A 21588-nucleotide genomic window follows, 5' to 3' on the forward strand; every position below is an offset into this window, starting at 1 on the left:
CTTATAAAAGCAGAATACCAGCCAAAACTCCATGTGATTTTCATGCTTAGCAAACAACAGCTGAATACTAATCATGAGCAATATACATTACGTGGAGTTTTGGCTGGTAAGCTGCTTTTATAAGCCAGTCTTTTTTTGTGCTAAGCAAATTTTTGTGCTAAGCAGCGCCGTGCAATTGGCGCCTGTTTACTCCCCACAATGTTCTTGTTATAGCGCCCTCATTGCTCAAGAACAACACCTATTCTCATGCAAGAGGTGTTTACGAAACCCCGACTTTGTCTCCAGCTTCGCCTTCATCTCCTGCACTAAGATTTATAATAATCCACGCCAGTGATTGGATTTGTGCAACAGGATTTGAAGTCTCTGAAAAAAAGTCAAGATTTCGTAAATTGCCTACATGTACAATGGAGTACCGAAGTGAATACGTCACGCGCACAAAATGTGTGTGAAAGACTGATTCAGCCCGTGAACCAACACGCGCACATACTCCATTCGTTTGGACTACACTTTCTGGTTCTAAATGACGTCACACTTCGGTACTCCATAACAAATATTGCTGACCAATCCACAAACCAACATACAACATAAATCAGTCGCCGTCTTGAAAGCTGCGGCCAATTTCACAATGTTTTTTTTTTACAAGTTAAGTAAGATTTTATTGCAAGTATACTTTTGCAGAGCTGCCAACATTATCATCTTGCAATCAGGGAGATTTTGTACAATAATCAGGGACATATTTAGAATTACATTCAGCATAATAGGGAAAAAGTTTCCATAATCAGGGAGATTTTCAAATTTGTTCATCAGAACATGGAAAGATTAGTTTATTTTCAGGGAACTTTCTGCAGAATCAGGGAGCATTGGCAGCTCTGCTTTTGTTTTGTTCTCACAAACTTACTGGTTATGGCCAAAAAAATTATGAAAACTGTGAGTTGGCCATACTCTGTGCCCAGACAGTTCTGTAAAATAGCTGTACTGAAAATTTTTTTCAAGAGAACGTATCGTTCCAAAAATATTTTTGAAACAAATTCTGTTGAGATTTTTTTTAACATTTAAAAATAATGAAATGGCATTGATTTTGGCTCTCAACTACAGAACCTCTGGCTAGTTCCACATTAGTTTAAAAAAAAACCTTATTCCAGGATTTTGTTATGAATGATTTACTTTAAAAAATAAAATTAAAAAACCAACGGCATGTACTTTCAAACACAGAGATTTGACTATTGAACACCGCAGATTTTGTCCACAACATTGTGGTGTCCCACAAGAGGGTTTTTCTCAGAGAGGAATTTGGCAAGACGTTCAAACTGTCGAAGAGATGTAACATAATTACGAGGGCCAACTTTAATACACAGAAGTGAGCATACTTGCAAGGTAGGATACATTTACACAGGGGCGGAAAACCATGCCAGTTTTTTTTACGCAAACTAATTAAAGGTTTACAGGGCAACATCAAGGCCAAGCTCTGCAACGCCATGCACACCCATGCCTTGAATGGTCAAAATGCAGAATTTGTTTCCCTACGCAGAAACCATTACCATGTTGAGTGTGAATCAGCCCTATGGTGAAAGATGCGGACAGGGGGACAAAATTGAGGATCTGCCTTGAGTAGAACCTCTAAAGCCTGGTCTCTTGAAGAGGGAAAGCCACGTTTTCGTAGTCGTCAGACGGATCGGTGTTGTTGTTGCTGTTGCCGTTAGCCTCGGGTGATTCTTGTCGCTGCCAGACTGTGTCTTCGCCCGCAGCTCCTTTGGCTTCGCCTTCCTTGTCCTTCTCCTTAGCCCCCTTGGACCCCTTTGAGTGTTTCCTCTCCCGTTTGGCTTCCTTCTTGGCCTGCTTGGCTTCCTTCTTGGCCTGTTTCTGCTTCTCCTTTTTATTGGCGGGCTTGGGGACCACCTCCACCGACTCGTAGCTGTGGTTGGTCCGTGGGCCGGCCGGGGACCTCTGCTCGGCTCCAGCCGGCGGCGTGCTCGGTTGGTTGGTCTCCACGTCAATGTACATGTGCTCCTTCTTGGTCCAGAGGTCGTTGGGGGGATCGCGCTGGCTGACATGGACCATACCGCCAGCGACGGCCGCGGCACTTAAGTCACCGTTAGTCCCTGGCATGTCGCCCACAGTTTGGTAGTTATCCTCCACCGCTTGGTACGCGTCCTCCTGGGGCTTCGTAGATGCTGTCAGGTCGTCCCACGCATACTCCGCTGCGTCCTCCTTCGTCTCGGACTCTTTACTTCTACCCTTCTTCTCCACCACGGCATACAGCGGCAGGCCTGCCTCGTCCGTTGGCACTGGAGACGACGACCCGGGGTCTGGTGACCTGACTTCTGTCCTTGCGTTGTTGTTGGCTTGATCCGGGTTCGTGGCGGCCTTGTTGACTTTTGCGTAGTGGACTTTAGATTTCTTGTCCACGACTGAGTACGTGGGAATGTCGGCTGGGTTGGGTCGCTTCTCCGTGACAGCATAGGGTTCAATGTCGTCATCATTTTCTGCAGGCATGAAAAAAAAAAGTCAATCTTCTTCTATGAAGAAATGGTTGGCAGGAATGCATCGCATTTGGGTGACATGGGTAGCGCAGGGGGTAAAGTACTCGCCTCTCAACGCTGGGCCCTGGGTTCAATCCCCACCTCGGGCCATTATATGAGCAGAGACCTTGATTCTCTCCTGTGCAACCAGGATTATTCTCTGAGTTCACGGGTTTTCCTCCCTCCGCAAAAATCAACATTTTCGATCTGGTTGTTAACCCCACCCTCCCTAGTCTATGTAATAGACCAATGGTGAATGCCATGGGTCTAGGAAATGTTAGCAGATTCGCTGATTAATTAAGCAAGAACCCCCCCCCCCCCCCCCCCCCTCCTCTTGACTTTCTAGATTTTGACCAATCAGCGGGCGCTTTCTGATCGGGTCTCAGGTGCGTGTCATAGACAATGTATTAAAAAGCCCTGCGTCACGCGCGCACTCTGTTATCATGTTACGCGATAACGCGCCCGGCTGTTGTTGCATTACAAAACACTGCAATCGAATTGACCAATCGAATGTTTAGTCCTGATTTGGGAATGAAATGACGTCACGATTTAGTAAAGTCGACTCCGATTGGCTGAGGCACGAGATCGCATGAATCTGCATGCTTTGACATATCAGACGTTAGACAGGAGTCTGGGCTCCGAGTATAACAGGTGATACTCAGACTACCCCCCCCCCCAGGTCATGTACATGTGCATGTATGTACACAAACCAATGGAACATGTGGGTATCCATAGACGTTTTGATCAACAACTAAAACTCCTTTCAAGTGTGGATGGAATTAGTTTCGCTAAGCTCAGCAGTAACGATAAATGAATCAGCATCAATCGATGCGAAAATTATTTTGGGGGCAAGAAAAAAAATGGGGGGGGGGGGACCAAATGGTATGTTATCCCCCACTTTCCCATTACTGTGAGGTCAGTGTGCACCATTAATGGGAAACATACGTTTTTTGTGGTCTAAACATCAGCAAAGTACACTGACCGAAGTGTATTTAAATGTATTGTACAGATGTTTCAAAAGCCTCACATGTACGTGTACATAACAAACACCAGATGTGTATCAAGGTTTGTGTCAATCACCATCCACCTGTTGACATACATGTATTGTTTTAAATTCTAACAGAGAATACAATGTTATTGTATGCAAGTGTTGTACTTAAGTACTTTTCCAGGTCCTCCAGTGCAGGGAAATATGTACAAATATATCACCGATTGAGGGGAAGTAGTTTACAAATATCACACGGTTTGAGGGTGGATAGTCAATATTAGCTCCTTGGGGTACTGGAAGTTGACAAACTTGTTCCCAAGGTGAAGCTGCATATTTGTTTTACTATCCTCATACATATTCACCATGTTCTTCAAAATGGTGACAATGTTCATGTATAGCTTCACTATGAAGTGAATTTTTTTTTAATTAGCCCATGTACTCTGGAATCAACATGACTGAACCAAAAGAGGGGCAAGGGCGGATCCAGGGGGGGTGGGGCAAGGGGCCATGGCCCCCCCCCCCCAAACAAAAACGAAAGCAATTTTTTTTTTTTTTTTTTTTTTATGTGACATCGCAATAAAGGCAGGCAATGAGTACACCACCATCTTTTCCTCAAAAAAACATTGGTTAAAGTGGTCAGAAATTGCCTCAGATTGCCTCAGATCGCAAAAAAAAATTTGGCCCCCCCAAAAATTGTGGTCTAGATCCGCCCTTGAAGAGGGGTAATTTAGGACAGAATGCAAAATTAAAAAATTGGTAACCTGAGGTATCACATAAAACCTCATAAAACCGTGAGCTAAACCTTGAGTTTAATAGCCTGTTTAATTTCACATTCTCCCCTTAAAGGCATTCAGGATCATTTGCACTTATCTCAAAAGTAACCTCACAAATTATATTAAGAAAAGATTATTTGGATTAACGATCATACTGGAACTTAACACCCGATTAAAATTATTCCATCTGGCTTACTGTCGTTTAGAAGAAATCAAGAAATGTAGAACTGATTCCAACGATCAGTCAATTGTCTGATATTTGGAAATATTAAAGATTAACAAAATCGTGTTTAATGATCAAAAGGTTTTGCATGGTTTTTCACTGTGTTCTCGAAAAAGAGTAATATCCACTGAGCTGAAACTTCAACAGGTTAGGTTGTGAACATTCTGCTTTGGATCTTGAGTGGTGTTATTTTTGGAAACAATCAAAATTCACGAAGAGCAAATGATCCTATGTGCCCTTAACCCTAACCCACCTCACTCCTCCAAAATCCTCCTGGCGGTTTTGGAGGATTCTAGAGGATTGAGGATGAATGGTGATTGAATCAAATGAGGATTCTGGAGGATTGAGGATGAATGGTGATTGAAGCACATGAGGATTTTGGAGGATTGAGGATGAATGGTGAATGAAGCACAAGAGGATTTTGGAGGATTGAGGATGAATGCATTTTGAGGCAGGACTGTCTGATGATTTTGAAGGATTTGGCGTTGGTTATCCTTCATTTAAACACGAGCGCAAAGTTTTGGGATGAGGAGGATTTTGGAGGATTGAGGATGAATGCGTTTTGAGGCAGGACTGTCTGACAATTTTGAAAAATTTTGGAGGATTTTGGAGGATTGAGGATGGTTGTAAGCAACAAGGGCCTAGGGGTTAGGGTTAAAACCAGTTCACACCAGGATTATTTCGACAAGAACGGAACGAGGCGCGGGATTACTTTTCACTGCCAGGCCGGTTGAAGCCACCACCCTAGGCCAGCACACTCGTATTTCCGGCCTCGCTCGCTGCGAGCGGTTTGCCGAAAGATATTTCCGGCCTCGCTCCCTGCGTGTTTATCCGTCACCCGTTTTGAATAACGCAAAACCGCTGCGGGCACACACATCATCCGGCGCAAACTGGTTAAAGAACAGGATTGCTCTGAGGTTTGAGACAATCCATTTCTGGGGAAAAAGGGAGAATCTGACCTGCTTGTGCGTTTGCAGCAGCTGCCAGCATGTTGGGCGGCCTGGGCCTAGTCTCGTCGGTGATTTCTTCGTAGACACGGGGAGCCCTCGTCATCTGCCAGTTGTTGCTGGCTGAGGGTCCGTTGGTGGTCCCCTGGGTGACAATAAACAGAAAAAAAGAAATTGGTGAGGTTAGGAAAGAAGAACAATTTCATACCGGTATCTACAGTCACAATAAGCCAGTGCTCAGTGTTGTAGAAGAGTCTATCACAAGTCCATCACAAGTTCTCCAGTCTCAAGTCAAATCACAAGTTTTTCAAATTAACTGTGACACAGACATTTCTTTGTTAGGAGTTTTTGCAAGAACGTGCACGCCGAGGACCCACATTGTTTCATGCATACACACCTGAACGTCACAGAAATATACGCTAGCAACACATACATAACTGCTGGCTTGCCGTTTGAGTGATTTTGGCTTTTTTTCATAACATTAAGAAAGGAAGAATAAACTGTCTTCTTTGCCGAAGTGGAGGAATTTGGAGGATTGAGGTTACATGGCAAAAGTGTGTTACTGATTTCGTGGATGCACTTTGGCAAGGTCTTGGGCCGGACCTTGTGTTGTATTTGCTCAGCAGGTGTGGATCCAGGGGGGGGTAAAAAAAACAAAAAAACCCAGCTCTGCCCCCCCCCAAAAAAAAATTATCATACAAATCCCTAAAAAATATCCCTCCCCCTCCTCGCCCCTCGAACTCTTCCCCCACCCCCCCCCCCCACATATACCCCTGCCTAACTGTTTTAAAGTCAAATTTAAATTTAGTATTAGGAATAATTTGGTTCATAGGGACCCTGCAACGGGCGTTAGGGTTAGGCCAAAAAAAAAATTAGTCGGTCTCTGGTCAGACTGAAGTTCCGGAATTGATGCGGCGACGCATTTTTTTTTTTCTGGTGGTTTTTTTTTTTTTCCAAGCTTGTATTGTACAGACAAGGTGGGTACTATTTTGCTTTTTTGTGTCCTCATTATACATGTACATTGGTGTCCTCCATAATTTGCCTTGGTGCCCTTTATCATTTGCCTTGGTGCAATTTCCCCATTCCTTGGTGCTCCTTGGTACAAAAATTTGAGAAGGCGCGGCAATAGAGGGCGCTGTTGTAGCTTCCGTGTTAATTTGAAGGGGAAAAACAGTTGACGCGCATGATTAAAATCGACACACGCGCTGACAAGAGACCGAGTTTTTTTTTTTTTTTGCCTTACAGCACTTTTTTTCTCACACAATATTGTACTTTATTTCACCGTTCTATTTCAATCATTCAACCTTCTACATACAGTTTGTACTTTCCTTTTCCAACCCCTTCTGAAAAAACAAAACAAAACAACAATAAGCCTTTGCAAATTGTGATCACAAGTCAGGGCCAAACCTGATTTGTTGCTCGAACAGGGTCAGGATATTTCAAAGACAACGGTGTTGTAACCTTCGGGGCCCCAAATCCCAAAGTTGTCAACAGGAAATTGTTGGTTAAGACAACAGCGAGGAAGATGGCACGATGAATCACGAGGGGAAAAAAAAACATGACACCTGGCGTCAAAGGAAGTCAGATTCACCATGTACAATAGGCTTTTGGTGATTGTGGAATTGATTCTGATTCTGTCCAGGAATTAAGTTTTTTCAAACATCTAAGAAACACTATTGACGTGGTAAATCTACGGGTTTTTGGGTTGTTGCTGTTTTTTTTTTCCATCAGCCAACAGTGGATCATGATACGCAGTTTCTCGTAATAAGTTTCAGCTAATCAGTGTTTTCACATTTGGTTTGATTGCAAAAGGATCTACGCATTTAGACAATGTAAACAATGAACAATTTGCTTGTATATATTCACAACTCTTTAAAACAATCAAATTTGATTTCAGCATCGAACCTGTCCCTTATGCATATACACAATTGTATTCTTATAAAATGCCTCTTTTTTTTTTTAAATATTAAAAGCAAACATGAAAGCCAATCCAAACAGAAACGAGTTGTAAGTGAAAATGAAAATACTCGTAAAATGACGTACATATACATGGATAAATGTTTAATCCACTTGCAGTAAAAACAGTTCCACTTTTTGTGTTTTTCTTTTACCGGGAACGAGTCAATACGAAACTGTGCAGCTACACATGAATGATATCAATGTGTGGCCCTTGATACGCAGGAAAAATTCCCTTCTACAATTTAAACACCCGTATTGCTTCCTGGTTAGGATGCCAAAAAAAACATTCAAACTTCCTGATTTCTCTGCCAAACGAAAACGCAACAAGTCCCAGGGAATATGCAGCTAGACGCTTCCTTCTTTGGTGGCTAAAAGCCCCGATTTGTCCAAACATGTTCTTTTCCTGCTAAAAAATGCGATAGCTGTGGGTTTACGGTATTTGTGTCATATTGTCTGCTGACCTTTGCATGGCAATTCATACGCAATCATGCATTTTTAACAAAAATTTGAAAGAGGGAAACCACAAACCTATCTTTTGTCATGTTTGTACAGGTTTTCTATATGGGCAAATCTTGGGTTGAACAAACTGAAGAAATTTTCCTAAGCTTTTTACACAATGCATGTGCATAGCTGCACATTCAGTTTATACTGGAAACTTGAAAAGGCTCATGTAATGTAATTTTTTTTGTAATGAAGTCCTTGAAAATGCACCTGTGTGTAAGCTCATTTTCAATTTACATTTTGCAATTTTTAAGGGCATTTTGGTGTCTTTTTCCATGCTAATGCATAGCCTATATGTTCATGAGCAAAAGCGTGATGTGATTTCAGGCAGAAACCTCAATGTCACAAGCTATTTCAGCACCAAAATTTGCCCCAATTTTGGATATTTTGATGTCGTAAATTTTCTTTTCTTTTGTGATTTGTTGTTTCAGTACATGACAGTAGGCTAATGAGAAAAAGTTTTTCTCACAAATGTGTTCAATCAGCATATCTTGGGTTCACAATTTGAACGGAAAACCCCTAAACTGAACAGTGTCTTCCTGAAATGACATCACAACAACGGCGCCCTCATCTGTCCGGAAAAGCATGGAAAATTTGAAATGTTTAAAGCTGTGCTATTTCAAAAAGATTAACCAAAAAGGAATGTCAAATAGTTTTCATCACTTTAAAGGGAAAATACAACATTTGCAAACATCAAAAAACGAAATGATCAAATTATCACGAAATACCTTACTGAATTGTTAGGGACTGACAGTCTAAAGCATCTTTTAAAATCGTGGCTCCTGGTGGGCTGACATTTTCAAGAAAAACTACATTTTTCAAACGCTGGTCGGCCGACCAGCCTTGGAGAAAACTGGCTTTTTTCAAAAAGTGTTCTTAATTTTTCATATTTAGTTATTCTGACTTCTCTTTGCAATTGATCACACACCTGTGAAGGGGTACATGCTTGCTAGACTGATTCTCTGACCTTACAATTCCCCAAAGTGTATTAATTGCTTCGTTTCATCTTGTAAGTGGGGTTTAGGGAACCAGACTACAAGAACATGATAGGTTTTCTTGGTTTTTCCAGCATCTACAAGCCCAAAACATGAAACAAGTCAGTTTAACAATATTTTATACACCATACTAATCCTCCAAATCCATTTATTTCTGAAAATTGCAGCAAAAGCAAATGTTGTACATTCCCTTTAAGAGTAGAAAGTTGTACAAACTGTGTTTCTACAATGTAAGTAAAATTCATATCATGGGCCCTTCTATTCAAATTTAAGGGTGAAGGGTTAGTTGCCTAAGAAAATGTTGGCACGAAATCAAGCAATTAATGCAACTTGAAACATAAAGATCAGTAGAAAAATAATACTTTGCACAAGCCCCTTGCTGGCTGGACAATACAATAGGGCCTATAATGTCAGAATTCACAGTGACAGTCCAGGTACCAGTAGTTAACTATATTGTACATGTGTCGAGAATATTCATTAGGTGGGCGGTGCTTACCTGTCTATCCCCAGGCAGGGGAGGTGGAGACAACACCATCTGGCCGTCCAGCTGTTGGTCATCCACAGGTTCATAGATGCCGTCATGGTCGGCGTCTAGGTTCTGGTCTTCTTCAATGGTTTGGTAATGGGCGGCCTGGCGGGCGCTCTGCTCAGCCTGTTGCCGTGCTCGGACCACCTCCAAACTCTCCCTGGCCGACACCTAGGAAAGAAAGATTAGAAGGTACCGGTAAGAGTTTGCTGTACCCGGTTATTTTAGAGCAATATGCCCATTGTAGTACCCGTCATGCCCGTGGAATCATAGAGCAAGTATGTCACAGTACCCGGTATGTTTGACATCATCTGTCGCCATACATGTATGTCACCCCTTTCCTATGTACAGAGGTTCTCTTATCTTGTCCAGTGCCAGTATTTAAGTTTGTCTCTATGTCCGTCACAGTATGCGTCACACCATCTGTCACCATTTCTGTCGTGAACCAATTTCCCTATGTACATGTACACATGGGCGTCGCGAGGGGGGGGCAAGGGGGGGCACTTGCCCCCCCCCCCCTGGAAAAGCAAAAAAAAAAAAAAAAAAAAAAAAAACAAAAAAAAGAAAAAAAAGAAAAGAAAAAGAGGCGCGAAGACAAAGTGGTGTAAATTTCATGTGTTGGGGGGGGGGGGGGCAAAATGTCCCTGCCCCCCTCTAAAACTGATAAATCGAGAATGTGTTGAGAAATACAAGCATTTTTTGGCAAAAAAATGTTTTTGCCCCCCTCTAGAAAAAATCCTGGCGACGCCCATGCATGTACATGTACACGGGATTATTACATCTTGTATAGTCCCAGTATTTGAGTTTGTCTCTGTGTCCGTCACAGTATGCGTCACACCATCTGTCACCATTTCTGTCACCCATTTTCCTATGTACACAGCATTCTCACATCTTGTCCAGTGTCAATATTTGAGTTTGTCTCTGTCTGTCACAGTATGCGTCACACTATCTGTCACCATTTCTGTCACCCCTTTCCTATGTACAAGGGATTATTACATCTTTTGTAGTGCCAGTATTTGAGTTTGTCTCTGTGTCCGTCACAGTATGCGTCACACTATCTGTCACCATTTCTGTCACCCCTTTCCGATGTACACGGGATTATCACATCTTGTATAGTGCCAGTACTTGAGTTTGTTTCGTGTCCGACTGTCCGTCACAGTATGCGTCACACCATCTGTCACCATTTCTGTCATGAACCCATTTTCCTATGTACACGGGGTTCTCACATCTTACCCAGTATCTGAGTTTGTCTAGTGTCGCTCACAATATTAGTCACATCAATTGTCACCATTTCTGTCATCCCTTTACTATGTACACCGGATTCTCACGTATTGTCCAATGCCAGAAATGGATTTTGTCTCTGTGTCTGTCGCAGTATGTGTCATACCATCTATCACCATGTCTGTCGGCCCTTACCTGTGTGTATGGCGGTTCTTTCTTCTTTGTTGCTGGTGCATTTCCATCAATGTTAACAGTGATACCATTCACAGTAGCACCAGCTGCAGTTCCCACACTGGGAGTCCTGGTTTGGCAATAATAGAAAACATATTCTTTCAAAAAAAGAAATGATGTCATGACGTCAAAAACATGACATGTATTTATACCAGTACAGCACGTCCCGGTCCAAGAAAAGAATTGGGCAAACCCACCCTAACCAATCATGAAAACTTGCTACACTTCTGTTTCACTTACATGTATGTGCCTGAACAAATGTTGACTGCTGTGATGTGGGATATGGCCATAGGTGAGAGTTTGGGTCAAGGGTAAAGGTCCAAATGTCACTCACCTTGGAATCGGTGAGTTTTCTTCATCCTCATTCTGGAGGTCAGGTGGTTTATACGGCACAGGCGGCACCTCTTCATCCTCCTCTTTAACCACGGCCCCACCCATGGCCCCACCCATGGCCCCGCCCACAGCTCCGCTTGCAGTAGAACCGTCCACGGCGATGTCTCGCAGGCGGGCGTAGCCATTCTTCTCCCCGCCCTCTGGCGACTCCTCTCTGGTGCGCTTCTGGATGCTGCGCAGCCGCGAGTAGCCTTCCTTCTCCTCTTTGTCAGTACCGACGCTGGCGTAGTTTGCGTTCTCCACATCTTTGGCCTCCGCACCGGGCACCACCACAACAGCGTAAGGCTCGTCGCCTTCCTCTGCATTCCCAACGCCACTGTTCGTGACACTGATGCTGTTGTAGTCGGCATCTGCCGTGGGTTCCGCTTTGACCCCGCGGTTCTGCTTCCCGGCAGCACTGTCGCTCACCGAGGCATACTGCTCGTCTTCGACTTCGTCCTCGGGAAAGCTTTCCTGCTTCTTGTCATCTTTCGTCGCACCGGCGTTGGTTTTCGTCTCTCCAATGACGTCATAAGTCCGGTTATAATCATCCTCCTCATCTTCATTTGTGGGCGTGACCGGCGGCATAGGGGTAGGGGGCAGCTCGGGGAGCCGGCGGTCGATGGTGGAGCAACGGATGAGGGGGTCGTCGGAGTGGCCGGGGTTGTTGGAGGAAGCGGATGCCGTGCGCATCTTGGGAGCACTGTCGGCTGGGACTGCTAGTGCGGGGTCTGGGACTGGAGCCGTAAGGGCGTCTGGAGACGGACTCTGTGCATTAACGATCATTGTTTTGAATGGTCATTTGCAAAATGCTGGGGTGCCTGTTTTCAGTTGCAGAACTCAGGCATAAGTGCATGTTCATACATGTTCATTAAAACTTTTGTTGGACATTTTTTTGCGCATACATGACTGTGATTGGTCAAAAAATCATGGGGCGAAGTTCCATGGACTGGTCGACATGTATGTATTCAGACATGTATACATTGTACAATAACACAAAATAACAAAATGTTTGGGTTTTTAACTTGTTGCTCCATATATCAAAATTTGACAGATTTCCACAAAACCCTCTCAAATGAAAAGATTCAGGTACAGGGTAACACCAAAAAATGGATGAAAATGACTACTTTTTTACATAATTGACTTTTTCTCAACAACCCAATGTGCTATTTTCATGAATTTTTTCAGTATTTGAAAGAAAAAGCTCTCAGCTTTAATAATACCCAAAACATACAAATCCACCCATCCCTTTTTTTTAGGCAAATGTTTTAGGGTTGCTTTTTTTTTGGGGGGGGGGGGGTCACCCTGTATTAATAACTCAACTGTCAGGTTTTAGTCTGGTACCGGTACCACTAGCAACCTCATATGCCATTGCTACTGTTGCATAATTACAAGTCTAGGAACCAATTTTACAAGTCTAGGAACCAACCAGTCCCTGCGTGTAGGCGTGCAGGGTAGCAACTTCTACCGCTCTTACATGCTGAAACATCCATCAATGAATGAAGCATGTTTGGTTCATAAATTGTATGAGGTGAAATAATAAGGCAAAGTAAAAAAAATTAACCACTTTCTTATCCACAGCTGTGTTGTTGTTTTTTAAACCATACAATCGCAGAATATTTTGTCTTTACTTTTTTTCCCCAGCAAAAGTATACATGTACATTTTTATGTAAATATGCATGTTCAAAAATCTGGTGGTGGCTCCTTTGGACACAAATTATCAGGAAAAGAGCCAAGAAATCTGAAAGAATCCATCCACCATCTTGGAAAATCTGCCACCTGTAAACCCCTAACCATGCTAAATGCAACAGAAGGCAACAATGGTAAAAAGTTGTTGCACATCACTGTTGCATTTAGCAGCCGACTCAAGTGCCCGTGCTCTGTTGCATCTTGTTGCATTTAGCAGGGTAACTGCTCATAGTGCCAAGGCGATACAACAGAATCCACTGTTGCATTTGGTTGCGTTTAGCAGGGTAACTGCTTGGTGCCAAGGCTGGTATGCACTGGGTTCACTGCAAAATGCAACGGAATCCACTGTTGCAGTTTTGTTGCATTTAGCATGGTTCTCACTTCAGTTGTGTTGGATATTGTTGTATTTAGTAGTGTACCTCAAGAATACCTCATGGGGATTAGGGTTAAGGGGATAAAAAAAAGGCCCCTCCTCCCTTTTATCAAAAAGCCTAAGGACGAGAAATTATTTCTTTGTTTTTACTTGGCCTAAGACGTACTCTTAGTTCCAGGGGAAACAAAGTTTTGATTTGAGCAAAATGTTGTTGTTTGACATGACTCACCGCCGGTACTCCATCGTCCACTACTGCGACTTCGCCATTGTCAGTGGCAACTTCTATTTGATCATTCCTGAAAGACATGTACAATGTATATACTATGTATCAACATAATAAGAAAATCTGCTTTTACTTTTGCTTGTGTTATGAGCCATTGCCTGATGAGGTACTGCATGGCCATTTTCGGGTGCGAGATCAGGGGGAATGAAAAATCCACAAAATAATTGGCAAAGGGTTTGATGATCACAGTGGGCCCCTGTAGAGTCTATGGGATTTGCCTATAAAGGCACCCCTGAAAATATCCATTTCTGTTGTTCTATACATTTGTTAAACATAAAAACCTTCAACCCTACATGTAACTCCCTAGCATTATTGTGACCTGTTCTGTCAAAAGCAGACGCTTCTGGGCAGAGGTTGAAATTGAGATAGGGCCAAAAAATGCTGTGGGGGTGATTTTTTTCCATTTTCTAATTTTTGCATATATTTGTAATCCTGAGCATGTCTAAAATTATAGTAAAATATACTATAAAAGTTTGAAACCCTAATTTGATCTCTAATTATAGTATTTTTGATGATTTGTTAAGGTATATCAGTTAAAGAAATTACTGGTTTTTGACGTTTGTGGCCATTTTCTCTGTTTTCTACTTTTCGACACAATGAACTTCAAAATAGCATAACTCTGCCCAGGAATGACCGGTTTCAAAAATTAAACCACCTATTAAAAGGAAACAGAACATATTTTAACAATATGCAAAAATCTCATTTTTGACTTTATGCCCAGAAAAGTCTGATTTTGACAGAACAGGTCACAATTTACTAGGAACCATAGGCCTACCCATTCTGGCAAATTCCAACACCCACATGGGAAATTGTACACACACACTGTTGGACTTAGTTTCTGGAGGTTCATGTATGCCAATACAACCCAGTGTAAAAGACCATCAGTTTAGGGGTACTGTACCTATCCCAACAGATTTAAACAAAACCTGCTGTTGAACTTTGATGGGTTGAGTTCGGTTAGGGTTAAGGTAGGACCTCAGTAATTCCAGATTTCTATTAAACGAGATTCTATGTAAGATCCCGAAATCGGGAAAACTCCTGACAACACAAACTTCCTGATGTCAGGAAATATCCTTTCAGGACAAGATCTCACCCCTGCACTTAAAAGGGAATATAAGGCCTACAAACAAATGTGCTTTTGCTGTAATTTCAGAAATGGATGAATTTGGGGGTTAGTACCGTATTTTATAGCAAATGTTGTTACACTGACTTGTTTGAAATTTTATTTTTATTTTATGAAAAACCAAGAAAAGCAATCATATTCCTGTGGTCTGGTTCCCTGACAGAACAGTTTATACCGGTACATGTACATATGTAGACGTCAGGGAATTGTAAGGTCAGGGAACCAATCTAGCTGATTGTACCCGTTCATAGGTGTGTAATCCATTACAAACAACATACGGACTAACTAAAATTGGGGGCAATATTTGAAAAGGGCCACTTGAAAACTTCAGCACACCAGGTATGTGCCATGATTTTACAGGATGCTTTAGACTGTCATTCACTAACACTCCAGTTAAGTATTTTATAATAATTAGGTAGTTTTGTTTTTCAGAAGAGGAGACATGGAAAATGGTTAGAGTATTCAGCAACAGACTGACTGCAAACTGATGTTGGCAGACCACTTAACGGACAATAAAGAACACTTTGGACAAGAAAGTTGAGATCCACAACAACAACAACAACAAAATTATTTTGAAATAGTTTGGCAAATCTGGACAAAATATGTTTTTTCGTATCGTTTTTTTGTAGTACAAGTTGGAAACAAAATAATCAGAACACTGGAAAACGCTGCCTTGTATGTGCCTATTCAGCCCATTTCGTGTCAGTTGGGCAATTCCACGGTTACTCACGTTACATTTTGATGTGCTTGTTTATCATACATAACACATTTTTCTGGATGTCATCTTTGGTGCTTAGGTAGGTCTAGGTCTACTCTATCTACAGGATAACAGTTATTAAACCGTTTCAGTAAGGTAATTACAGCCCAAGGAAACTCAAAAGTACATCAAAAATGTAACGTGAGTACCGGTAACCGTGGAATTGCCCAGTTGCTGAACTACCACGGGACACTTTAAAATGGATCTACAGTAAATATACAACAGCAAAACAAAACTGACTGGAAATGCAGCTACAAAAGCAGTTAAAGGACTGCTTTTGCCTCCCTGTTCGTATGACATCACTTAAAAAAAAAAAAATAGCTGAGTACAAAACCGTTGAGTCACTGAAAGTTGTTAATTATTACCCACAAAGAAAAAGACAGGACTGGTTTCCTGCCTCCATACATGGTGAACACACAGCTATATCCCAACATGACCTCACTGAGCCAGACTGCTCAAGAAAGGCTTATATTAACTCGTACTAATCTGTCGAGTGCTTAATAAATAGCCAGGAATATTCTGCAAATACTCTAGTTTTAATTTAACATGTGTGTGGCTTGAATAGTCTTTTGTATTTATTCACAGATTGTTTTTCCACAACCACAACGATGCTTGAATTCAGCAAAATTAACTGAGGGTGATTCAATGACCCATTGCACCCCCCCCCCCCCCCCCCCCCGGTCAAAAAGTGGGTCTACTTGTATAAAGTTGATAACTTTAAGCTCATTTCATGGTAACAGGTCACATGTGTAATAAAAACTATTCTGCATATTCAGTGTCTTCCTGACATGACATCACAGCAACAGCGCCCTCAGTTGTCCGCAAAAGCATGGACAATTTTAAATGTTTAAGAAGTGCACTTTTCAAAAAACATAAAACAAAAAAGAGATGACAAACAGCTTTCATACATTTAAGAGAAGTAGAAAGTTGCACAAAATGTGTTCCTAAGAAAAAAATCATATCATGAACCCTTTAACAGTTGGGTGCGTTTGTTTATGGTGTAAATCGAGGACACACACGTGCAACATCATCGAGGACAGGAACCAAATCGAGGACGACCTCGATTAGAAAACGTGTACAAAACCAATGAGAGCTGTTGCAATAAAGTTAGAGTATAAACAAAGGAAAAGGGAAGAGGAACAATAGAAAATCCTCGATTTACACCATAAACAAATGTGTGTGTGTATACATTTGTGTGGCTGTTCTGCAGACTTTCCGCTATTAAAATGTAACCATTTTAAATGTATGTTTCCTTCCTGAATACACCCTTTACACGATGCCCTAATTTGCATTTCCTGACTAATCTAGTTTTGCTTCCTGTACCAGTGAACGTACACTGTACATCTTCTTCATCAAAATATGATCCCTAAACTGTGGTAGACTGTCAATTATATTATTTCCTATTACAACGGGGAAAAAAATACAGGCATGACAGGGTGTCGGCAAAAAGAAAGTAGCAGTCGAACAACATTTTTTTCTGAGAAAAGTAAATGGTGTTTTTTTTTAAAATTACCATGAGATGTGTTTCTTTACCCTTGACAGGATTTGTGTTCTGTGTGATTTAGACCTTTTTGTTTAAAGGTTACGGCACAGCTTGTGAAGACTGTCAAAATCTGCTTGGGCCACTTTCTTCACCTTCTTGGTATGTGAAGCCTACCATTAGATACCAAGTGGCCCGACTTGGAATTCAAGTCCTTTCATTTAATTAGCTGTATCTCTGGACTGGGGTGTCCAAATGAGATGGGATCAAGACCATTGTGTAGAGTATTTACTACACCTTCAGACTCTATCCACTCTGTTTACAAGTACCCCCTCACCAGCAAAGACAGTACAGTTTGGGGTGACCGACCGACGCCATCTTGCCTGACTGCAATTCATTTGCCAAGAAGCGCGGCCACTGCGTGTGTACATAGTACAAATCCCCTGGTGTACTTGCGTAACACACAAGGAACGGTGCGCGTCAACCAGGGAAATGTCCCGCCCATGGGACGTCGTTGCTAGGTAAAAGGGCGCCCTCCGCATGGAGCCCATAGATAAGTTTTGCAAAAAGAGAGTGTAAGTATTCTTAAAGGGCCCATGAAATGTAATTTTTTTTAATGCAATCCTTGAAAATGTACCTTTGTGTCCCTTTAACCTTATTTTCAATTTTCATTTTGACACTTTCAAGGGTATTTTGGTGCACTTTTGGTTTTTATGCTAATGCGAATTTCCATATTCATGAGCAAAAGTGTGATGTCATATCAGGCAGAAACCTCAATGTTGCAATTAGTTTATGCACAGAGAGTTGCCTAAATTTTGGATATTTCGCTGTCGTAAAGTTTCTTTTCATTAGTGATTCGTTGTTGTGCCAGTTCATGGCAGTAAGAGCAAACTTTTCTCACAAATGTTTTCAAGGAGCATTTTTTTGGGTTCACTCTTTCAACAGAAAAACACCTAATAACTCTTTCAGTGCCCAAGTCGTATATATACGACGTATATTTGTTAGTTCGACAGTGCCAACCTCGTACATGTAGGAGGTAATGTTCGTACTTAAAATCGCCAAACCTCGTACATGTACGAGGTAGAGTAAGCATGTTATCACAAGGGGGCGCTCTCGCTCTTTCTAATAATATCATTTTCATTCAGGTACGACCTGTATTTATTTGTTTCATTCGAGTTCCTGCGAGAGGGCGCAGCACTGACGCTTGTTTTTTCTGCAAAAAGCACAGAATTCCCCTGTGTGCAGAACAGTGTTTCAGGGGTGTATCACTATGTATGTGACTATACTGACTTTCCAATATACCAAGGATTATACCAGAGAGCAACAACAACAAATTTAGTGAGTAAAACTTATTTACTTTTTTTTTATGGAATTTTGAACAATTACATAAAACGCTCAAAGTTGGGCACTTTAGGGTTAAACTTTTCAAATTTCACGGGTGCTGAAAGAGATAATATGAACAGCGTCTCCCTGAAATGACATCACGACAACAGCGCCCGCAGTTGTCCGGAAAAGCGTGGACAATTTTAAATGTTGAAAGAAATGCACTTTTCAACAAAATTTACTAAAAAAGGAATATTAATTAGGATTAGAAAGTAGCACAAAATAAGTTCCTAAGAAATATTCACTTGATGGGCCCTTTAATGTGTATGGATTGACTGTTCCAGGACGCAGTGTCCCTATATAGACAACTTCCAGGATTTGAATTTTGGGCTTGGGTTTTCTTTACAAGTACCCAATACCCATGTTTTACTCCAAAAGGGTACCCAGTTCCCGTAGGGATCTACCCGATGTTCCCCAATACCTATGTTCCCCAATACCGATGTTCCCCGAAATCCTAAGGATTAGGGTGTATGGTAAGGATTTTGGGGAACGTCGGTATTGGAGAACATAGGTATGCACCCGTTCCCGCACTACCCATAAATGCCCACCACTTTTCACGACACGGTTTTTAAAGACAATCATTTCAAAATGTTGGACGGGAATTTACATGGCCTAGCAGTTAAGAACACCAGACTCATGCTCTGGTGTTTCAGAGGCAACAGTGGCCGTGGGTTCGAGCCCACCGGGTGGACACTTGTCTTGTGCCCTTGAGCAAGGCACTTAACCATTATTGCTTCGTCCTTCGGATGGGACGTTGAGCCAGAGGTCCCGTGTGTTGTGTAATCCAATGCATAAAGAACCCAGTGACACTTATCCCTAAGAGAAGGGGTTTGCCCTGGTGTTTCTGGTCTCCTGTATAAACTCCCACGCGGAGTATTTAGGAGATGAACCAACCAAGAACCAAGAGTTACTGAAAAAAAAATGGGTTTCAGGAAACTTTCAGTTTTACTCCAACTCACCTTTCTGGCATGCTGTCGCACGCGCACAGCATCAGCGCAATCATGAGACTGATGAGGGTAGCTGCGGTAACCAGTAACCCCAACACCAAGTTGTGCGTCAATTTCGTGTCTGTACAGAGAAATTGAAAGAAATTTTGCCTAATTGTATAAAACGTAATACACAGAAACACTGTGCACAATGGGGATCCAACATGAGATGGTTAGCCTTTCGATCAAGTTTGGATGAAACCTACTTAATAACAATGCATCTTTTGTGAATATTTAATTGATAAATACATGAAAATGTAATTTATTAAATACTAATTCATCGTGTGCCAAGGAAAAGGATGTTAGCAGCCCAGGCACGCAAAAAGCACTTTTGGAGATAATCGAGTTGAAAGGTTTTGTGCTGCCAATGTTTCTAAATGAAGAATCGGAGCAACTATAGAATGCAGGGCCACGCCGGAGCAAGGTTTTTTATTTTGCTTGGAGGCGTGGATGGATAGGAGTAATAGATATGCAAACCTGCAAAAAGTGCTAAGTACAGCGAATGCACTTGTCTTCTAAGCTTCTCATGAAGGATCGGAAGGGAGGGCGTGCTTGTAAATGTGTTGGGGGCACGGTACGGATCGGAGTGGCGGAGGCGCGGAGTCTAGGAGTCGCAGAGTCTAGTCGCGGAGACGCGGGACACTGGGATGGCGGAGGCGCAGAGTCGCGGAGTCGCAGGACTCGCGCCGATAGAGGGCGCAATTCTCGGCGGATTTTTTTTGAGAACGAAGCATCCGTATCCATTTTAAATGGGCTGGCAAATTAGGAAGGGAGGAGGGCGACAGGGCACTGTCTGGAATGGCGGAGGCGCGGAGTCTGGGAGTCGCAGAGTCTAGTCGCGGAGACGCGGGGCACTGGAGTGGCGGAGGCGCAGAGTCGCGGAGTCGCAGGACTCGCGCCGATAGAGGGCGCAATTCTCGGCGGAATTTTTTTGAGAACGAAGCATCCGTATCCATTTTAAATGGGCTCGCAAATTAGGAAGGGAGAAGGGCGACGGGGCACTGTCTGGAGTGGCGGAGGCGCGGAGTCTGGGAGTCGCAGAGTCTAGTCGCAGAGACGCGGGGCACTGGAGTGGCGGAGGCGCGGAGTCGCAGAAACGCGCACCGATAGAGGGCGCAATTCTCGGAGATATCGACTGAGCTGCGGCTCCACGACTCCACATCGATTTTCGGAGGTAGGTACTAGGTCGACTGCGGCTCCACGCCTCCACGCAGCCGTACGGAGGCGTGGATGTAGAGTAAAGTGGCCCTGCATTCTATAGTTGTACCGAAGAATCACATCAGGCTGAAATTTGGGCTCATGAATGTCGTTAGTAATTAAAAATATTGTGCATTTTTATTTCAAAACATTTAGGCCTACTTTATTTTCTTAAAACAACCCCCCAAACATGCCAAAATGAATGTTGCCCTTTTTAAAATCCTGTGTTGAGTTTCAAAATTATTTGAAACAAAGGGGCGTCCGTATATGGGATTCTTTCCCCACTATTAGAGTAATGTTGGTTGTATTGTACAAAAAAAACCAATGGCCAGTGGCCACGGCACTACAGTGACTGAGTGAGTCACATCCACAACAAACCTTTTGTCAACAAACCCGCCGACGCAAACGAGTCGCCTTCCTTCGATTCGACCGGACGGCATTCGGCCAAATTAACCCCATTGTGGACCAAAACCACCAGCAGAATCCAACCAGAACGCCACCTTAGGTCATCCATTCTGGCCACACTGTCCCCTCCTCATCATATCTGGCCAAATTTGCGACGCAAATTTCTTAGAATCGGATACTTTTTGTACCCGGAAATGGTATATAATTATTCACTGCATCATTCATTTTCAGTGATTGAGCTTGGCATGACAGGGTCCCATTCAGTCATTCTCACTTGTCGTCTTGTTACACGTGTGCGAGTTTGGGTACCAGATTGCTATTATCATTGTATTGTTGAACCCGTTAGTCTGGCTAACTTTCAAGGGCTTGGTATTATCACATTAGAAAATGCGGCGGAAACTAGACTTCATGAGTCATAGGCCGCGTCCTGATTTCCCCTTCTAACGGCTATGTCTTCGTCTCTTAATTCACTTTCAGATATCCAAAGGCCAAGTAACACTGTAGCCATAGACACTTCGTATAATCATAGCGGCTTAGAACTTCATGAAGTTTAATAAAGTTTGTTACTTTTAATCTGTGTCTTTCAATAAATAAATGATCGACTGATTTAAAGTAGGTAATTAGGTAACGCAATTGGTTTCGCAAACGTTACCTTTT

The 21588-nt window shown here is 42.5% G+C and overlaps 1 protein-coding gene across 1 annotated transcript; it reads right to left on the reverse strand.

The window, feature by feature from the left end:
* Positions 1-752: 752 nt before the first annotated feature.
* On the reverse strand, positions 753-21221 carry LOC119735745. The gene is made up of 8 exons (XM_038209661.1): positions 20905-21221; positions 19303-19411; positions 13547-13613; positions 11218-12023; positions 10848-10953; positions 9402-9602; positions 5463-5595; positions 753-2483 (listed from the first exon to the last, which is right to left on the reverse strand). Exons 1-8 carry the CDS (start codon positions 21038-21040, stop codon positions 1618-1620), a joined length of 2424 nt encoding a protein of 807 aa, XP_038065589.1. The 5' UTR covers positions 21041-21221; the 3' UTR covers positions 753-1617.
* Positions 21222-21588: the final 367 nt, after the last annotated feature.

This window comes from Patiria miniata, unplaced genomic scaffold (genome assembly GCF_015706575.1).
Source record: "Patiria miniata isolate m_02_andy unplaced genomic scaffold, ASM1570657v1 HiC_scaffold_29, whole genome shotgun sequence".
NCBI lineage: Eukaryota > Metazoa > Echinodermata > Asteroidea > Valvatida > Asterinidae > Patiria > Patiria miniata.

Bases quoted from the DNA above. Each gene is read 5' to 3' on its own strand.
- LOC119735745 (XM_038209661.1), bottom strand. From the start codon at position 21,040: ATGGATGACCTAAGGTGGCGTTCTGGTTGGATTCTGCTGGTGGTTTTG. The intron at 9,603-10,847 runs GTAAGGGCCGAC...TTTCTTTCCTAG, and splicing joins AAGAACCGCCATACACACAG to GTGTCGGCCAGGGAGAGTTT. The intron at 5,596-9,401 runs GTAAGCACCGCC...ATTGTCACCCAG, and splicing joins CCCTGCCTGGGGATAGACAG to GGGACCACCAACGGACCCTC.